Source organism: Megalopta genalis, chromosome 9, assembly GCF_051020955.1.
Source record: "Megalopta genalis isolate 19385.01 chromosome 9, iyMegGena1_principal, whole genome shotgun sequence".
NCBI classification, from domain to species: Eukaryota; Metazoa; Arthropoda; class Insecta; order Hymenoptera; family Halictidae; genus Megalopta; species Megalopta genalis.
Genome location: NC_135021.1, coordinates 19,232,233 through 19,251,568, shown reverse-complemented (window position 1 = coordinate 19,251,568; position 19,336 = coordinate 19,232,233). Strand labels below are relative to the sequence as shown.

The window sequence follows — 19,336 nt, the reverse complement described above, 5'->3', positions numbered from 1 at the left end:
CCCGCGACTCCCGCGACTCCCGCCAAGGAGCACCATCGACTCGGCGTTCTTCTTAATTCGCGTGCCCCGCGGAACGACCACTGTCAAGGTCGTTATTTTTAAACGCTCGCGCTGCAGGCCCGCGCGAAAAGAGCTTCGCTGCGGTCACTCCTGCTTCGTGCTTCTCGCGAAACGAAACGGAACGAAACGAAACGAAAGGAACGGTATTAATCTTCGTTAACTTAACCGTCGACTTTTCGGAGAAGTGTTTAGCATTCCGGAGGAACAATTAGGAGCGTTGTAAGCGATACCGAGATCCGGCGTCGACAGTTTACATTTGAAAATCGCTCCGGCGTTTCATGTTACAGGATGAGTGGCCCGACGACACACGGCTGCCGGTTATCTTTTTCTTTGTTTATTTTATTACCACTTTCTACTTATCGCGCTCGAAGTAATACAAAAGATCGCGTTTCAATTGCCGATTATTCGTTTCGATGAAATACTTCGCGACACGATTTTCCACTGTAGAAAGAATTTTTAGAAATTGAAGAAATTATTTCGCGGTTGTTAAATATTAGGGGTGTATCGATGCATCCCTAAACGACGATGAAAATTGTTTCCCTAAATTCTTATAAAGTTCCCCGATATAATTGTTTGATAATAAACATTCGAACGAAGTTGCTACGCGAACGAACAAAAAGCAACGATTGAAATCTTCTTGAAAATATTTAACTCGCGTGTTGCACAGCAACTGAAACCGCTAACACACTCGATCCGAATCTTTTAATTGCCAGCCCGAAGGCAAGAGGCAGCTTATCACTGACGAAGAACATATTTGACGGCGAGATCTAGCAAGAGTATCGCTTACGGGAACACTCGACGCAGCTCCAAGAAAATAACTATACTTGCTCCATCGAGGATACATTCGGCGAGCAATTTAATACAACGTGTGCCTGTTCGCGAAGCACCAGTGTTACGTCTTCCTCCCAGCATTTGTTTGTCATTGCGCTTAATGCACCCAGCCGTGATTTAATTTTCATACGTTTAATAATATTTATTGCAGAATATACTTTCCATCGTTACTTATGATTTCTTGCCAGCGCGATGGCAACTTGTAAACGCCATTTTTAAAAAATGATTTATTTTTAGAGGCGAAGAGCTCAACTAGTGCTTGCTTGACATCAGCTTCGGTTTTGAATTTTTTTCCTGTCAAAAGTTTTGCAAAGAGAGAAACAAGTGACAATCGGAGGGTGCTAGGTCCGGGGAGTATGGCGGATGCGACAGAATTTGCCAGCCTAGCTCTGCGATTTTCCGACGAGTCGCCAAAGCAGCACGTGGTCTGGCATTGTCATCGGTAGCCATGTTTTCACGATCGCGTCTCGCTTAATAATGACACGAGACATCTTTGTTTCAGTTTATTTAGGAGAGTACATGTGTGTAAATACAACGATAAAGAGAGATAGTCATATATGTCTGAAATCAACATGCGCATATGGATTGAAACTTGAAGTGACACTATCGGATAGAACTTTCCGGTAGACCTAATATTTCACTTTATAATATATTCTAAATACATTATTCATTAGAGTAACGATTAACAATAGAATGTCCTTTCGTTTTAGATGCTCTCTTTATTCGACGTTCTAATTTTATTCTGCTGTAAAAGGGAGGCAGCCCCAACATTTAAACTGTATTCACAGAAATTCAGGGAAGAAGGTATAGAGCACGTTTAAAACGGTACTCGATTTTTAATCTTAATCTTCTCGATTACTTTCTACTGGTTTATTTAAACGGCCCGAAAAGGGAGCGTTGCTCTTCGTTGCCGCGGCTCTTTCAATTTGAGAACGTTTCCAAGTGGAAATCGAAAGGACCACTAATTAAAATACGCCTCCACGTATTTGCATGATAGTGTGCTAGCTAAGTTTCTTATGAAAACACGTTTTTGTGGCGGGGAAGGATATATCGATCGGCCGAAACGAAGAACGTATTTTGGAAGTAAACGCGTGGCGAGTGAAATTCAAGGTTCGCCATCTAATGAAACGTGTAAAGACTCTTCGCCGGAACGGAGAAACGTAAACCGTCGGAACCCTCAGGAACGGTCGACATTAACATATTAACAATGCTCCATTATGCTCACGACCGAGGATAGACCGTGGCCGTAGTGTTGCGCTCGCCGCACAATATAACCGCACTCATACACCGAAACGCCCCCCGCAACACAAACAAATCGGCGTGGGTGTGTTACGGCTCTGGATCGTATAACGAGAATGTACAACGGGTGATCCGAAAATTTTAACCGCTCCTTTTAGAAGTTTATGCGGACGTGCTCGTTTGGTAGCGTGGGTAATAGCTACAGTTTACGACGTTTTGTTTCGCAAGAGGAAAGCGACGCGTAGATAATAGCACTTTTTATGGTACGCTTATCGATAGCAACATTTTCTACAAACTCTGGTCAAATGAAAATAGTAGTTTAGAAAAAGATAATTGCTCGTCAGATCTCGATCGGAAAGCAAGAAGCGAGACATTGTTGCAACGAGGAATACCTAACGAACGAAAGATTGTTGCTCTAAAATTATACAGTGGAATATCCCCGTTATAATGTAAAAGGTTGTTGCTTCAACATTACAAAGAGGAATATTCTTACAACAAAGAAGGTTGTTGCTTCAAAATTATAAAGTAGGATTATTATAATAGATATTTTTCTAATAGAGAATTTTGTTGTTATAATCTGAACTAAAATTATAATATTATTTCTGCGACACACTTTCTGTATATTTAGTTTTTTAATTATTATATATAATATTATATTATTATTATATTATTATATATTAATATATATATATATAATATTATATTATTTAATTATTATATATTATAGTTTTTTAATTACCCGTTTCTTAAAGTATACATTTATGAGAAAAATGAACCGATACGAATATTAGAAGAATCTAAAAATACTGTTATATATTTTCAACCTTCTAAATTTGTTAAGACGGTAAATACATCTTTTTTGTAACTGCTGTTCGTCGAAATCGCGGCGAAACATTACTATCGATAATAATTATATAATAATGAATCGATAGTCCCCTTATCGATGTGTTTCAATTCAATTAGGAATTTATTTATCGTATCGAATCGTTCTTTAATTATTGCACGGTCACCGGCTGCAACAAGAACACCATTCATTCGGAACCATTGTGTCAGGTCCAATGATACGAGTCGGTTCGTTCGCGTTTTGTCCACTTATAGACGATAAGAAATGTCGCAACGCTTTGCATTAAACAATACCCTGTTATTTCCATTATCGTTATACAGGTTCGGCCACGTAAACAGACAGATATTTATACATATTATATATAGAGCTATATATAATATAATAAGATATTTATGTAATATATATATAATATAATATATAATATATAATTAATAATATATATTATATATATGATAAATATATATAATAATGCGGATATAAAATGTACTTTGAAGAAGAGTAACTGTATGTGAAGTCGCGGAGATACTGTCCGACTGATCGTCTTCTAGGCTGACGAACGCCTCTGTAGTTCTATGGGGAGTAGTATCTCGCACTGGAACGTGCAGTCTTTTGTGCTATTCCTTCAAGTAAATCCCAGGTAAATGAGTGTCCTAAATGTATACCCGTTTCCTCGAGAAGCTGTACCTGCTGAATGCTGTACCTGCATTTATAAAGCTCGGGCTTGTACCTTTATTTATTGTCCCTATGTATGCACGTGCGTGTGTGAGAGTATCGTTGTATATACCAACAAAACTCCCAGGCCCGTCCGAACGTTAACCATTGAAACCGGAAACTCCAAAATCTGAATCATAAGAAGACAGTTGTAATTGTAATTGTCTCCTCGACGATCAAAACGACACAACGCACCTACTACGAGACAACGCGTAAAATTCACGCGACAGTCGGCGCGTCGAGCGTACTCGTAAAACCACGAAGACGGTAAGAAGATCGTTCGGCGGTTAGGCGCAGCCGGTGGAACTCGTTACCGTCTCCTCCAACTACCGGTCAATCGTACCTTTCCCAATTACCCCATAGAGAGCCGTTCGCCGACAGTTGCTAGAGAATATCTACACGCGTTTAGGTGGAAACGTAGGAGACAACACACGCCGTGCTCTCATCTCCGGCCGTAGAAAACCCGTGCGGTGCCGCGACGCGCGCGCGCCGCGTATTGTTGCATCCCGGGGCACAATGCGGCGCGCGTGCACGTGCACGCGGAATGCACGCGTTGCCATAAAAATGATTTAAAAATCCACGCCGGCGGAACGGGCGCGGCCGATTGGCCGGCTCCCGGGGAAGGCGAGCGTCGCGGTTGGCGCGGACGGCTACGGCGGGGGGGAGCCACAGAGGGTACAGAGTGGGGGACAAGGACGGAGAGTCGGTGGTGGTGGGGCGGGCCGCGGGACAACAGCGGTCGGGAGAGTCCTGTAGCGCAGGGATGAAAGGAGAAAGGACGAGAACGGTAGTGAACGCTATTGGGAGATTTCGGAGCGAGGAACGAGGAAGAGTCCATGGGGGTGACCGTGAACGGAGCGCGAAGGGGGGAGCGGCGGGCCAGGGGGTTCGACGGTTAGGGGATACAGGTGAAAGCGAGATGGAATTGCGATCGGAGAAAGAGGAGGACGGATGGACGGACGAATATTGCGAAGAAGAAATGAAACGCACGGGAGAGCCTGGCGAAGGGAACGAAGGTACACCGCATCTGCATGGACGTCGAGGAGAGAGAGAAAGAGAGAGAGAGAGGGGGGACGAGGATAACGGAGAGAGAAAGAGAGAGAGAGAGCGTGAGGAAGAGGGAGCGCGTAGGGTGACAAGGAGCAAGGGAGAAAGGGATGGGAAGAGATTGGGCGTGCGAATGGTGGGGGCGAGGGTGAGAGAGGGAGAGAGCGAAAGAGAAGCCACGTGCTATGGCTATGGGAACGGGAATGGATCTCTCTCGGCAGGCCTCAGTTCGAAACGGGCCATCAACGATGCCTACACACCATGGCCACACAATGACCGTGGAATTGCTTGCCATAAGGCATCGTCGCGTCGGCGGACGTGCAGTGTTGTGAGAAGGTTTTGTTCGACGAAGACCGGCCGGGCCCGCCGGTCCTGCTTTTGCCCGTGGAGCGCGCGGATTCGTGAGTCTGGCCCTCCGAAAACAAAGAGCGCCGGGCCCTGTCGGGGACGAATATGCTCTCTTTGAAAACGATCCGGGAGCCGTGCCGAGAATCTTGCCGAGGATCCTGCGCGGAGACGCGCGACCATTCGGCCGCGATTTCCACGCTGCGATCGGGACGACGACGCAGCTTCGATCTCGGCGATCGATTCGCGGGAAGCAACGATCGAGCACGCAGGACCCGGGCCGTTTGAGAACAGCTCGCGGAAGCTTCCTGGAACGTTTCCTCGTTTCGGCGATGATAATATGGGAACGCGATCGCGATCGCGAGACAAGGGAAGAACGCTGTTTCACGCGGTTTCTATGCTGTTCGACGGTGAAGCTGCGGATGGACGGATCGCGTCGTCGTAATTCGTCGAGTGTGTAGCGGTTCCGAGGATATAGTGCCTGTACATAGATGTAATTTTTCTACTCGGGAGTGGGAATTTTTCTACTCCAAAAGTGCCGCGCTAGGAACGTATCCATATCACGAGAGAGTACCTTCGAGGGGAGACAACGAGAACGAGTCGGGGGCGCCGGGTCTTTTTTAGGCCCTATAGCTTCGCGTCGAGCGCTCTCCGTCGATCGCGGCCAGAGATTTTTCCCGATGAGAGCAACGGGAGGAGCAGCGCCGAGAGTCCATCGTTCGGCGACGGGGCCAAAACGTTGACGAGTCTCCTCGGATATTTGTTTATTTACGCGCGCGAGCGCATCGCGCCGACCGGTTGATTCACCGGGACACATTTGACCGTCGGAAGTGTCGGTGCACGGGAGAGGTTGCGACTATTTTCGGGTCGCGCGGGGGGGAACGAGAGAGGGCTGCTGTCGGAGTCAGCGGCGAAATTGCTACAAAATGGGAAACAGCGGAAGCAGCGGCGGGGCGAGTAGAAAGGCGCGCAGCCTGCCGAATTCGCCGGAAGCGCACAGGTATCGTTGCACATGCACATGCACATGCACGGGCATGATTCAATTTCAGGATCGACCGTTTTGCGGCCGCTTCGCGCGATTCTTGAGCAAACCGGTTATTTCGATCGGGGGGGATCTTTGACCTTAGCCCGTGTGCACTTTATTCCGCGATATTCTTCCCGGTGAATTGGCACCGTTCGCGCATAGCAAATGCGGTTGCAATTAAATCGCTTTGTCGAGATACGCCGAGCCGGGCCTGTTAACGGTTCTGTTATACCCTGTGGTCGAATCTCGTTCGAGAAACAGCTGGAACCAAGAGCTCCGCTCGACCGAAACCTCGGACGCCCTACCTTTTTTTTACAACTTACGCTTGATAAACGCTTAGGACGCGTACGCTTAGGACAGTATAGCGCTTTATACACCGATCGTATATTATTGGCAACTAAGTAATTGCCGATTAGTTCAATGATATCCTTAAAGGACAATGAGAATAACGGGAAGTCGATAATTCACTGCTATCGTAGATATTTAATAAATACAAAAATAGCGATTAAAACTGAGAGCTCTGGAACCTGCATACGTATACATACACGTGTATCCGACTTTAAAGTCATTATTTACAATCTTCTCGACGGAAAGATTCGTAGCAGACATCTTTTTTCTATATTTTTTTATATTATTCGTATCTTCTGTTCCCGTCATTCGTTGTTTAAATGTTACCGCAATCGTACGTGCTTCTATAATTATATCTTATACTAACACTTAGCACAACACCCTAAGTGTTGTACTAAAAGACTCGATCGTTCCGTATATTATAATTTTATCCGTTACCGAATGTCGCGACAAGATAATTTCGAACAATTAAAATTCTCGCGACGGTAGCGAAGCGTAAAACTAGGCGCAGGTGGTCTGAAAAAAATGCGCGGAATAATCTCGCTGTAATTTTGACGAAGAAACGCGGCGCGGTAGAACGAGCGTAATATAGCAGAAAAGTAGGAATCGCGTAGCGCGTATAATTATACAGAGTGCCGACGAATAAGACGCGTTCGGCGACGATCTATATTGAGAAAAGAAAAATTCAAAACCAGATCCGCGCTTCGTGTTCCCGGCTGCCCATCGCCACGGGGCCCCGAAGACCGGTTAGACCTCGACTGCTGGTCGCACCTCGACACCTTCTGCGATCGTACCTCCGACGCGACGCGAGCACGCGATTCGATCAGAGCACATGCTATATCGCGCGCATCCTTCGATTCTCGAGATCGATGGTGTCGATGTACGAGCGAAAAACTCCGCTATGGTCGTTGGCTACTCGACAACATCGAATTTTCGCGTCGCTAAATTAATCCGCGAAAGATAGCGCGGTGTACAATTTTGTCGACTTTTCCAAACACGTGTACAGGTTTTGCACCGCGAATTCATCTTTTCGAAGGTCATATTCGTGTGCACGAGCAAATATTGTAGAATCAATATGATACGAATTACTGAACTTGATATTGCAGTTACTGCAGTACTAAATATATATATATATATATATATATATATATATATATATATATATATATATATATATATATTTAGTACTACAATTACTACTATTACTATTTAGTACTATAATATTATATATATATATATATATATATATATATATATATAATATTGTAGTACTAAATTAATAGCTGTGCTATTGAAGACGATTGCGAGACCTTAACAGTGCCTACAAAATTCTGTCATCGGATATTTTCCAGAAGCAGTCGTTTTACTAAATTTCGCTGCGCTACGTTCGAGATTAGGAAAGTGAAACGCTAATCAGTGAATATGCGAAAAGCTAAATAAATAAAGAAGAAACAAATAAATAAGTAACAGTTACGAAATACGCGTATCACGAAAATTACAATTCATTGTCCGAAATTTATGACCGCCACTATACGTATTCGACCAATGAATGGTAGAACGGAACGCGAAGCAGTTTGCAAGAGAGTAAATTTATCGACGTTCGAATTCGACGTCGAAGCAGCTTAGCCGGTATTAGGAGGGGCGAATTATAGCGGGAGGGGGACCTCTCTAATAATTTTTAGGGTCCGCCGATCCCACGACCCTTGATTCCTACGCACCTGGCGTTCGTTTCCACGAGAACAGAAGTTTCCTTTTACAGCGCGAGAAACGCTGGTGGAAGCTGCGCCGCGCACAGTGAGCCTGGGAATTCGCTTCCTGAAACCAAAATTATTTTAACGTTGTTTCAGATTATGGTATGGTAGCTCGTTAACTACGATATTATCGAGTCAAAGATATGTACTAACATTTAAAAAATCGCGGTACCGGCGTTTCTTGGAAAAACAAATTTTCTTTTGCAAGCTTTTTATATTTTAACCCTTTGCGCTCGAGTGGTGACTCTGGTGCACCACTGAAATTGTTACATCACGTTCCAAGATAATATTTATAGTATCGAAGCTTTGTATAATAATATAATATATAATAATATATAATTATAATAATAATATAATATAATATATAATTATAATAATAATATAATATAATATATAATTATAATAATAATATAATATAATATATAAATATATTATATATATAATAAACTCGTAATAAACTTTTTTTCGATGTATGAAAAGCTAAGAAATTGAATTTGACGACGGATCGCTGTGTGCCACGACACAATTCAATATTATTTTCGTCGAACGAAGCAACCGCGAAGCTAACGTGTCCCGCCAGCGTATTATCGCAACGAGAGGGACAAAAATCTCGTTTTGCGAAATTCTGTCGTAAACGGAGCCCCGTCTCTATTCCGTGGGTGAACCGGTCCCCCGACACGACACCTTTCGAATACACACTTTGCCGCGACGCGGATTGCCCCGATTTCTGCACAATTCGAATACAATTTACTATTAAATGTTCACCTTTGTTCCGATTCACGCGTTCTCCCCGAAATTCACAGTTTCGTGTTCGGAGGCGCGGCACACTCGTCATCGTCCCGCGTCCGCGACGATACGTTAATGCGCGAATTAATGCGCCGCGTGCGGCGCGGCTCGGCGCGGCGCGGCGTGTCATATTTCTAGATTTCAAACGAGTACAGTTTTAAGTGTCGTTTGCGCACGCACTTCTGCCGCGCGCAGTTTCATTGCCCGCGAGCCATTAGCGTTCATTAAGATTCCGAAACGATTCGAGCTTCGTCGATGAAATCCGATAGTTTCCTCGTGGCCGAGAGCATCGCGTCTCGCCGCTTCCGTGTTATCGTTTCGTTCGAATTATTCTTAATTACCGTTTTGATTTATGTACCGAGTTGTTTTTTTTTGTTCCGTTGGACAGTTTTTGCGAGAATAACGCGAACGTGTGGCGCGACTAAGGTAAATCGAGATTAGGTGGAACAGTGATCGATGGAAATGAGCGGGTATTTTTTTGTTAAACTAAAGTGGTACAGCGTAAAAAACTGTGCAATCGACGATACAGGATTAAACGTTTTACGGAAATTGTAACTGCGTGGAATTAGGAGAACGTGTACTAAAACCAGTGAAGACGATCTATCCTGAATGTTTGTACAGTGAAACGTTGCTACGAAGGATTAACGCGAGGCATGGATTGCGATATGTCGTGGCGTGAGTATGCAAAATCTTGCCAATTTTCTTGCTTGTACGAGTAATTTGTATACAGGATAACGAACGTATCGATTAGGTACAGAATTTGATGTACTGTAAACAAAATGATTGGATCCGATACAAAATATATTTATATATTTATATTCTGTCTGTATATACAGGGTGTCCCAAAAATGTCTCGCAATCCGAAAGTGGCGGGTTCCTTAGGCCATTTGAAGCAACTTCCTCCTTTACAAAAATGTTCTCCGTGGCACCGTTAACGAGTTATCAACGAAAAACAGTGACCAATGAGAGGCGAGCTCTGCTGGCGCGAGACGATCGAGCCAATGAGCGGAACTGGGCTTCGCGAGCTGGTTGGCTGGACCGCCTCGAGTCAGCCGTACTCGATTCTTATTGGTCACTGTTTTTCGTTAATAACTCGTTAACTGTGCCTCGGAGAACATTTTTGTAAAGGAAGAAGTTGCTTCAAACGATCCGAGGAACCCGCCATTTCCGGATTGCGAGACTGTTGTAAATCGATGCGAACACAAAAGAAGCGTGAAACAATGCATACGAAGACGATTATTTGGTTCGAACGATGAGCGAGTGAGCTACTAGAGCAAGCCACTATAGTGGCCACGTCGTGCCTAAAAGGTTAAATTAAAAAAAGAATACATTTTTGAACCGACAGTTCTTAGAATTAATTTCGACGATTTTTAGTTTGTACAACAATCGCCGGTCTAGTATACTGCTTCACAAAAGTGAGAAGACCGAATTTATTTAGAATTTGTAAAGTTTTTATTATAGAACTTGCTCCAATAATATAACTTATTCAAGCGTTTTTCACGAAAGAGTCTCGTAACTTTTCAGAATTGCAAAATAAGAAAGCGGTCACTTTGACCGCGGTAGGTTTAGCGTTAAAAATATACATGTATACGTAAAACTAACACTTACGAACTCTCTCAATGTCGAATGGCTATTCTTAAAGCAAATTGCAGCATTTATATCGAGTACCGCGATAACTCGCCATGCGATAGCTCAACTTTTTTGCATACGAAGTAACAACGTTTATACTCGAGGTCGAAACAGAGCCCGAGTTCCGCCGTTCCTAGCGTCAATCACCGCTGAACTAATATTTCTCAAAGGCACAGAGAGCGCACCACCGTGATTGAAAGATTCAAAGATATCCTTTCGATCTGGTACGCGGAAATGTCATCCTCGATTAGGAAAGGTGTAGCAGAGGGAGAGTCCGATAGAGGTAGGATAAGTAAACCTGAAAAAGAGGGAAAACCGTTCTTTGATCCTCGAGCGGAGAGCTAACAAACGAAAGAAAACGGTGGACGAGGAAAATAGAAGAAAATGGAGACGAGGGAAGAGAGGACACGGTGAGAGCCGAGGTCGAGTATTCGCGAAGCACGTGGCGGCGAGCGGAGGCTACGGGAGCACGGGATGCGACTCCGAAGAGATACTTTCTCTTCCTTCCTCGCCGGCTTCTTTTTTCCACCGGGGCTTTCTCTCTCTCTCTCTCTCTCTCTCTCTCTCTCTCTCTCTCTCTCTCTCTCTCTCTCTGTCTCTGTCTCTGTCTCTCTTTCTCTCTCTCGTTTTTCGCTCATTCCGCCTGCGACGCGACTCGACCCGACTCGACTCTACTCGACCCGACCCGACTCGGTTTGATTTATTATTCGCGGGTCGCGCGATTATTTGACGCGGGGCCACCGTTTCTCCCTTCGTTTCTTCGGGCATCGTGCTCCCTTCGGCCGCCCACCGAAACTCTCTTTATTTAGCGAACGAGTTCAAAGACATCCCCGGACGACCAGTGTGAGTCAATGTTTTTCGATGCGAATCGCCGCAGAAATAGATTCTCGAGCACGCTCTTGCCCCTGTTCGCGATCGCCCGGTCGAATCGTTTGCCCCGACGTTCAAAGAGCGATCGCCGATGATTACGGCCTTCGGCCTACCTGCGAAATCGCGCCATTACGTTTCGTGCTTTTCAACGGTTCCCGATCATCGCGCCGTTCGAAATTGCACGGTTTCCACCGTGTTCAACGGTGCTTGGGCTCTAATTTATTAGGGGCTCGATCGGCGACCGCGGTCGAAATCTATCGCGGCGCTCGCTCCGCGAACAATGCGAACGCTTCCGTGGATAGACCGACGATATCGGTGAAATAGGCTGCCGTTTAGGCGCCCTGGAAGTCGTTCGAATTATATTTAGAACCGTCAAAAACTGTGTACGCTCGGTCACGAAAATGTTCGGACTCTTTTCAACGCGGAATACATTTCAACCCTTCGCACTCCGCTGTCCCCTCTCGTGGGACATTCAAGTTTATTAGCGATTACGGGGAATTGAGTTATTTCAGCGCAACTTTGTCAGACATGCGTGTTTCCCTGAAGTTTTCTCTTGAAATGCCACAAGAAATCGAATCAAAATATAGTAAAATTACTAAGATATACACAAGAAATGTCAGCGTAAATTTAACTTTTCTTTTTTTATTTTAACGGACAATCGCGCATTTTCTGTAAATTCGAGCAAGCAGGAAGTACTTGGAAACGTTATGAAAGATCGACGAAAGTTTCAGTTCAAAGCTTGAACGCTTCCTGCGCGCATAATGTGCCCGTTGAAATGTCATAATTAAACGTAACCTTTCGATGCTCGTTTGTCGCGAACAAAGAGCAACGTTCAATCGTTTCGAAGCGAAGATCCGGTCGCGGCCTGAGAATTCGCGCTCGTTTCAGCCTTCTGCGTGGGCAAGCGTAGGTGCTACACATTTATCAAGTCGAACGTATTCCTTTATGTTCAATATTTAACGTCTAAAAATATTATTATGATCGGCGCAGTAACATTTTCCTGAAATAATTCAATCGACACCATGAAAGAAAATGCGTGCAAAAATTGTGTTTACGTATTATATTGGGTTATGTCGTTTAACTCTTTTATCTTCATTTTTCTTGTAATCTAACGGGTCGTATAAAAGAACGTTTCGAACGAAAGCTGTTTCGCATAAAAAGCCAAATCATAAACGGCAATTATTAATTCTTTGTTCCTTTCCTTTTTCAATCGAAACACGAGGGTCTGCTTGAGTTTGTCAATTATAACGTGCAACATTTAATTGTGCCATTCGAAAGTCTATTAAATAGAGAACAAGAATAATTGAGGTGAAAAGAACTACGTTTCATTTTACTACAGAAAAATCATGAGATCTGACCCTCGAATCTCTGAATTTTCTTCGTCGAACGAAACACACTGGCGGTACACGGCAGGATAATAATATTTGCCGCGTCAAACGTAGTCGGTCGGTCTTCCTGGTACAACAGCATGCTTTTTCTCTAGTTTATCTAAATTTATCTCGCGCACTGGAACAACATGCAACCGCTCGCTCCTTCTGGTACGTGCTTTCTCCTCGCGCGTCTTTCATCCGCTCGGCCGGGGATCGATCTTACAACAGCCTGTGCGCGCCGAGAGTAATTGCACCGCCTCGAATTAATTATCGACCCTTTTTCGTATAAATTATCGAGTGGCGTGCATACGGCTTCTCCGGCGCACGTGGTATCTCGAAACGATTCCCACTCATCGGTAGACGTTAATTTCTATTTCTTGGGTTGGCAACTAAGTAATTGCCGATTTGTTCAATGAAATAAAAAATTCTTTTTTACTTGGAACGAAGTTCAATCTGTAATGTATTTTCCATTTTGTTCGATGACCTTTTGCCGTCTCTCTGACAACTTGAAAATTCCACGCTCGTAGAAAGTCCGATCCTTTTCGGCCGAAAACTGAGTTAAGCGAGATTTTACAACGTCGTCGTCATTAAAAGTTTTACCACGAAGGGAGCTGTCCAGGGATCGAAATAAGTGGTAATCCGATGGCGCGAGATCAGGGCTATATGGAGGGTGTAACATCGATTCCCAAGCAATATCCATGAATTTTTGCCGAGTGGACAAAGACGCGTGCGGCCTAGCATTGTCCTGCTGGAAAATGACAGCTTTACGATCGACCAATTCTGCTCGCTTTTCCTTGACCGCTGCATTCAATTTGTCCAGTTGCTAACACTCACGGATAATAAAAAATAACATAATAATAATAATTTTATAATGTAACATTTACGGATATCATAAAAATGGGAGTGAGAGACATCTGTAACTGAAATCGGCCGGCCAACGCGATTTCTCGTTCCGTTGCTTTCTCAACGGATCAACCTCTTGCACTACGATTTCTTTTCGCGTGGATCGGCGCTTCTTTGCCCTTGACAAAATTTGATTCGACCCTGTCGGATCTGCGCTATCCGATGGAATCGAAATATTTCTCGACAAAAATTTATCCGGATAAGATTTCAACCGCGACATAATATTCCGCCGAGCCGGACAATTTCGTGGGCACTTACAGAGCTATCCTTCGTAACTGAAATAACGCATAATTCTCTGCGAGAGATTTATGTCTCCTACGCGCCTTTGGATGGCTCTAGAGTTGGCTTGCATCCACGGGTGACGTACAATATCGTCCGATACCACGAATAAATTAGCAATTCATCCGAAATATTCGAATAACTCGTTCGTTAGCTGATCATTTATTCGAACGGTCCGCCTTATCGTCTCGTTGCGTTTTCGTAATTACTCGCGACGAATGCGTAATTGAAAAAATGCAAATTTATTACCAGGGCACAACATTTTTACGTTTCGAGCACAACTTTTGTATCAATTAAGATTCAAGAGTGAAACGAAGAACGAGGAATAAATAAACTTGTATATTATATAATTAAACTGCGAGTCGCAGATTCTTCAAATGTCATCGAACGTATAAATTAACGAAGTCCGATAGCATTGTTGGTTTCTTTTTCGACGCGTACGCTTTTAGTCGACGAAGGAAAATTTTTTCCAAACAGTTCGCATAGAAGTTGTAATAATAACGAACAGAAGAAACGAGTCTCCGTTTAACCGCAGCCTTTTTGAACAACGCCGAGAAAATGGCGTTATACGGGAGATTGGTAGCGTAACATTTTCTTGCTTAAGAGAATCAAATTCTCTGTAATCTACGTCGCGCGGTTCGCGTTTCGCGTTTCGCAAGCAACTGCGAAGTGCAATTTCTAATTAAGAGACAGAGAGATGCGATATAACGTACAATGCAAAATCGTGTGCGATGAAACGCGGTGTCGCCTCTTGTAAGATTTATGTGTGTTCACGATGACGGTCACGGATGGAAATCAAATGTTATCCTCGCGAGGACGAAAGTGAAAGTCGAGAAAAGAGTTGAAGGAAGTTGCCGAACAATGACTATAAGAATGCTCTTTCACGGCAAAATTACACCGACGAGAAATAATTGTTTCACGACATTTTGCTCGTTAACGATGCATCGACGAATAATCGGGAAGCGATTCGCGTTTCTTCATTACCGTGCGCCAACAGAATATCGTCGAGAGCGAAACTTATGAAATCACTTCACGGCCACGAAAGATTCGGCTTTGTCTCGCTTTAGTTTTCCATCGATACGAGCTTAAATTGTCCAGGAAAGATATTGCCTCGGATTTTCGCTTGTCAAAGCATTAGGTCTACCGGAAAGTTCTGGCCGATAGCGTCACTTCAAGTTTCAATCCACATGCACGTGTTGATTTGAGAAGAGCAACGCTCTCTTTTCGGGCCGTTTAAATAAACCAGTAGAAAGTAATTGAGAAGATTAAGATTAAAAATCGAGTGGCAAGAAGTCATAAGTAACGATGGAAAGTATATTCTACAATAAATATTATCAAATGTATGAAAATTGTGTTATATTCCAATTCAAAAATGGAAAGAACTTTCCGGTAGACCTGATAGATTGAAAAATGTCCGACACAAGCGAAAACCGTCTCGCACTGTTTAAAACACTGCCTAAACGCGTTCAACCGTTTTTAAACAAAGTTTCTATAAACTTGTTGGCAATTTGAGAAGCGTTCGTCAAGATTGCAGAGAAAAGAGTGGTATTCGTTGCAAATATTGCAAATCTTTTCGTAGCACGGTCCTCCGATTTCGCGATTGCGAGAACACCAAACGGGTTCTCGTTTCTCCCAACCTTTTCCATGAAAAATTGTTCAAACACCTGTTATTTTTGGTCCCCGTGATCGTAATTGTTATTTGCAATCGGAAATCGACGCGTTCGCGGTTTTCCCCGAAATTGGTCGGGCGATCGTTATTTTTGGTCCCCGGCGTGTAATTCGCGGCACCGCGCGCGCAGAAACGAACGCGAAACGGAACGAAAGAGAATGTGTTTGCGCGCTATAACCTTTCGAACGCGGGTCGAATCGCGAGCAAAACAGAAAATGGTGAACCGTGAAACGGCCGGTCGAGTTTCGCGTCGGACGCGCGGATCCTTTGGAAGCAAAGGGTCGAGGGAGCGAGCCTGAAAGTGCGGCAATTAGCGTAGAATCTGTCTTCGGGATCGGTTCACCCGCGTCCGCTATCTACGGCTATCTGTGCTAGGCACACGGGGCCGTGCATACGAGCACCGCGCTATAGTCCATCGAGCACGAGAAGTTTCTAACGGGCAACGTATATACTCGTCGCTGCACTTATGCCTAAGTGCACGGGGTTAAGCCGAATCGAGCCAGGTAAAAGCGACCTCGGATGCCTATCGGAGCCACGAGAGCAAAACCGTAGCTGCTGTTGCCGTCGCGTCGTCGCCGCCTTCGCCTCGCCTCGCCTCGCCTCGCCGGACGACGACGTTCTTTCTAATTGTTTCAAAACTACCGGCCGCGATCCGCCGGATTTTTCGAGCCGATCGACCAATCGAATGTCGAGCCACGAGAGAATACGAACGCGGCTGTTCCTCGGGGTTGCGCGAGTTTACGCTTTCGCGAAGCCAGGCTACACCAGCGGCGACTCTCGAGACGACTGCTCTCCTCTTGTTAAGGTAAAACCGTAATTTCGCGCGCCGCTCCGCCGCGGCCCAGCCTGTCATTTATCACCGTTGGTTAACCATACTTCGATTTTTCGCCCGGCTCGATTTTACGGCGAACAGCCACGCCGCGCGTTTCGTCGCGGAGAACGGCTACGCAACGAAAATATAGCACACCGTGTGCTTTTCTTGATTTTCATGAATATTATTTATCTCCTTCGTCTTTCTATTTGTCAGTTTTATAAACATTTTTCCGCACAACAAATATTTTATGAATCGTTCGAGGCCGTCTTGTCGCAAGGCTCGTGTTCTATAGTTGTAGGAAACGATTTTGTAATCGTCTAAAACATGACGAATGACGCGAGAAAGTATAATTTCCGCGGCATAGCGTTTACGAAAATTAGCGGGTGATTCGAAAACTGCCGAGGGGAAACATGGTTCTAAAGGGGAAAAAAGAACGCGCGCAAGATACAGGCGCGACGCGATATTACGAGCACGTATCGTCTACTTCTAGATTATAAAGTGCGAAATGTTTGGTATCGGAGTCGGATGCTTATCGCAATCTGGAACCATAACATATTTTTCGTTCGTTATGAAATTACTGGAATCGTTCCGCGTGATTTTTAATCCAGAAACCAGTTACGCCTTTATGGCGGTGCAAATTTATTAGAAAGTTATCCGCAAAACGATCGCGAATCTTTTGCCGTACATATATATACGGGGTGTTCGCGACGAACCTTCGCGAACCGATTCTCGATAAACTATTATTTTATACCAGAGATCGGTTGGTAGGTAAATTTTAATTAATATAATAAATTAATAATATAATAATAATATAATAATAAATTAATAAATAATAATATAATAATACATTAATAAAATTAATACAGTAAATTTTTCCGTTTTCGAGAAAATCGTGAATCGTGCACGAAGCATCGACGAATGCTTTCGTGGCACAGGCTTCGATATAACCATAGCCGTGGCTTCTAAAAGCGATCTCGTTACGGACTATCCGCGATCCGCGGAACGGAACTCGTAGGCGCCATTCTTCCGTCGAGCGCTATCATTACTTTCATTAAGATACCGTTATCGTGTCGGGACTGGATCGATGCCGGCGTTACCTGAAACGAATCTTCCCGGGCATCCGATTCCTCCTTGAGATGTCGAACGAATTAATTAGAACGCTCGAAAATTTCTGCGTCGAAATCGCACTAAAATTTATCCGCGCGTCTGCTTTGTTCAGTCCGCTTCATTTAACTCCTTGCTACATTGTATAAATTTCGTACTTCAAATTAATCCTTTCGAAGGATCGTATTCACCTTTTTGCCCTCGAAATTAATCGAATCGACTTTGCAAATCGAATTAACCATTTTGCAGGTTTTCGATGCTAAAATGCTTAATGTTTAATGTTTGCTCTAGTAGCTCACTCGCTCATCGTTCGAACCAAATAATCGTCTTCGTATGCATTGTTTCACACTTCCTTTGTCTTCGCATCGATTTACAACAGTCTACAGGGTGTCCCAAAAATGTCTCGCAATCCGGAAATGGCGGGTTCCTCGGATCATTCGAAGCAACTTCTTCCTTTACAAAAATGTTCTCCGAGGCACCGTTAACGAGTTATTAACGAAAAACAGTGACCAATAAGAATCGAGTACGGCTGACGCGAGGCGGCCCGGCCAACCAGCGCGCGAAGCCCGGTTCCACTCGTTGGCTCGGTCGCCTCGCGCCAGCCGAGCTCGTCTCTCATTGGTCACTGTTTTTCGTTAATAACTCGTTAACGGTGCCTCGAAGAAAATTTTTGTAAAGGAAAAAGTTGCTTCGAATGACCCGAGGAACCCGCCACTTTCGGATTGCGAGACATTTTTGGGACACGCTGTATATACAGACAGAATATACAGTATCAGACTCTGCCTACCAGAGAAATAGCCACGCGCAGAATTCAGCCGTACCTAAAAGGTTAATACAGTTTCAAGAATTTTCGGGCACGCTGCAAATGAGCGAACAACGGACAGGAGCGTAGGGTATTACAAGGGGATGAGAGATCGGATATCGATCCTCGAGGGTCCTTCATCGGATATGGAAAGCTGGAGGCTCGAGTAATTAAAAGAACCTCCTTCCCCCATTTAGCGCGGTTCGATAGTAGCATATATATACATACACGCGCATGTATCCGCATTAATTGTCTTAGCAACGTATTCGTATCGCACGAGTGCGCGCTATACGATCAACGGTATGCGCGTACGCGTATGCATATTTAGCACACGTGCGTCGCATATGAAATTCTTAATACTCGATCAAACATTCGCGTCGATGGCACTCGTAACGGTGGAAACTGTGCGGCGTGCAAATGATAATGGGATTTCAAATTAATTGTTCCATCGTACGCGTCTATTTAGTTGTTTGCACGGCAGAGTGTTTCGATCGAAGCAACATGCTTCGTGTAGGCTGCGATCCCTTCGTTTACACCATAAAACCAAGAGTTGTTTCTCTTCGAATCAAGCATTCTTATTACTTTTAAATTATGCACTCTTATCCTCAAACTATGGTTTCTTATTTTGAAACTAGAGATTTTTATTTTCAAATTGCACACAAGTAAATAGATGACATTATTTTTTGATTAGATTTATAAACAAATTTGTGCGATTATTTTTATTCAGGTGACCCGTTTAAAATGCCCCACCCTGTATATTATTTTAATTTAATCAAAGCCTAACAAATCTGGTAATATATGTATATCCTATATTATTCGTATGAAGGTGGATCACGCGACTGGAACCACAAGCACGATAAATGGCCGCAGTAAATTCCAGTCGCGAGCGAATTTATCTCGAATTAATTCG

General features: G+C 44.1%; 1 protein-coding gene and 1 long non-coding RNA gene across 13 annotated transcripts in view; one reads left to right on the top strand and one right to left on the bottom strand.

Annotated features, from left to right (window-relative positions):
* Positions 1-9,093, bottom strand: part of LOC117224643 (uncharacterized) — a 105,462-nt gene extending 96,369 nt beyond the window's left edge. For 3 of the 4 annotated variants that reach the window (XR_013034100.1, XR_013034101.1, XR_013034102.1), the window contains exons 1-2: positions 8,966-9,093; positions 8,168-8,264 (exon numbers count right to left, since the gene is read on the bottom strand). This is a non-coding gene — a long non-coding RNA (uncharacterized LOC117224643). Of the gene's footprint in view, positions 1-3,388; positions 3,816-8,167; positions 8,265-8,965 lie in introns of those variants that run through there. The other variant, XR_004491290.2, reaches the window with a different exon arrangement.
* The window catches only part of sick (sickie), a 277,051-nt gene that overhangs the window by 95,926 nt on the left and 161,789 nt on the right, over positions 1-19,336 (top strand). The window contains exon 1 of one of the 9 annotated variants that reach the window (XM_033477745.2): positions 5,035-6,077. The exons of the other annotated variants lie outside the window; for them this stretch is intronic. Coding sequence (XP_033333636.2) covers positions 6,004-6,077 — 74 coding nt within the window. The 5' untranslated portion in view covers positions 5,035-6,003. Of the gene's footprint in view, positions 1-5,034; positions 6,078-19,336 lie in introns of those variants that run through there. 9 annotated transcript variants of the gene reach the window in all.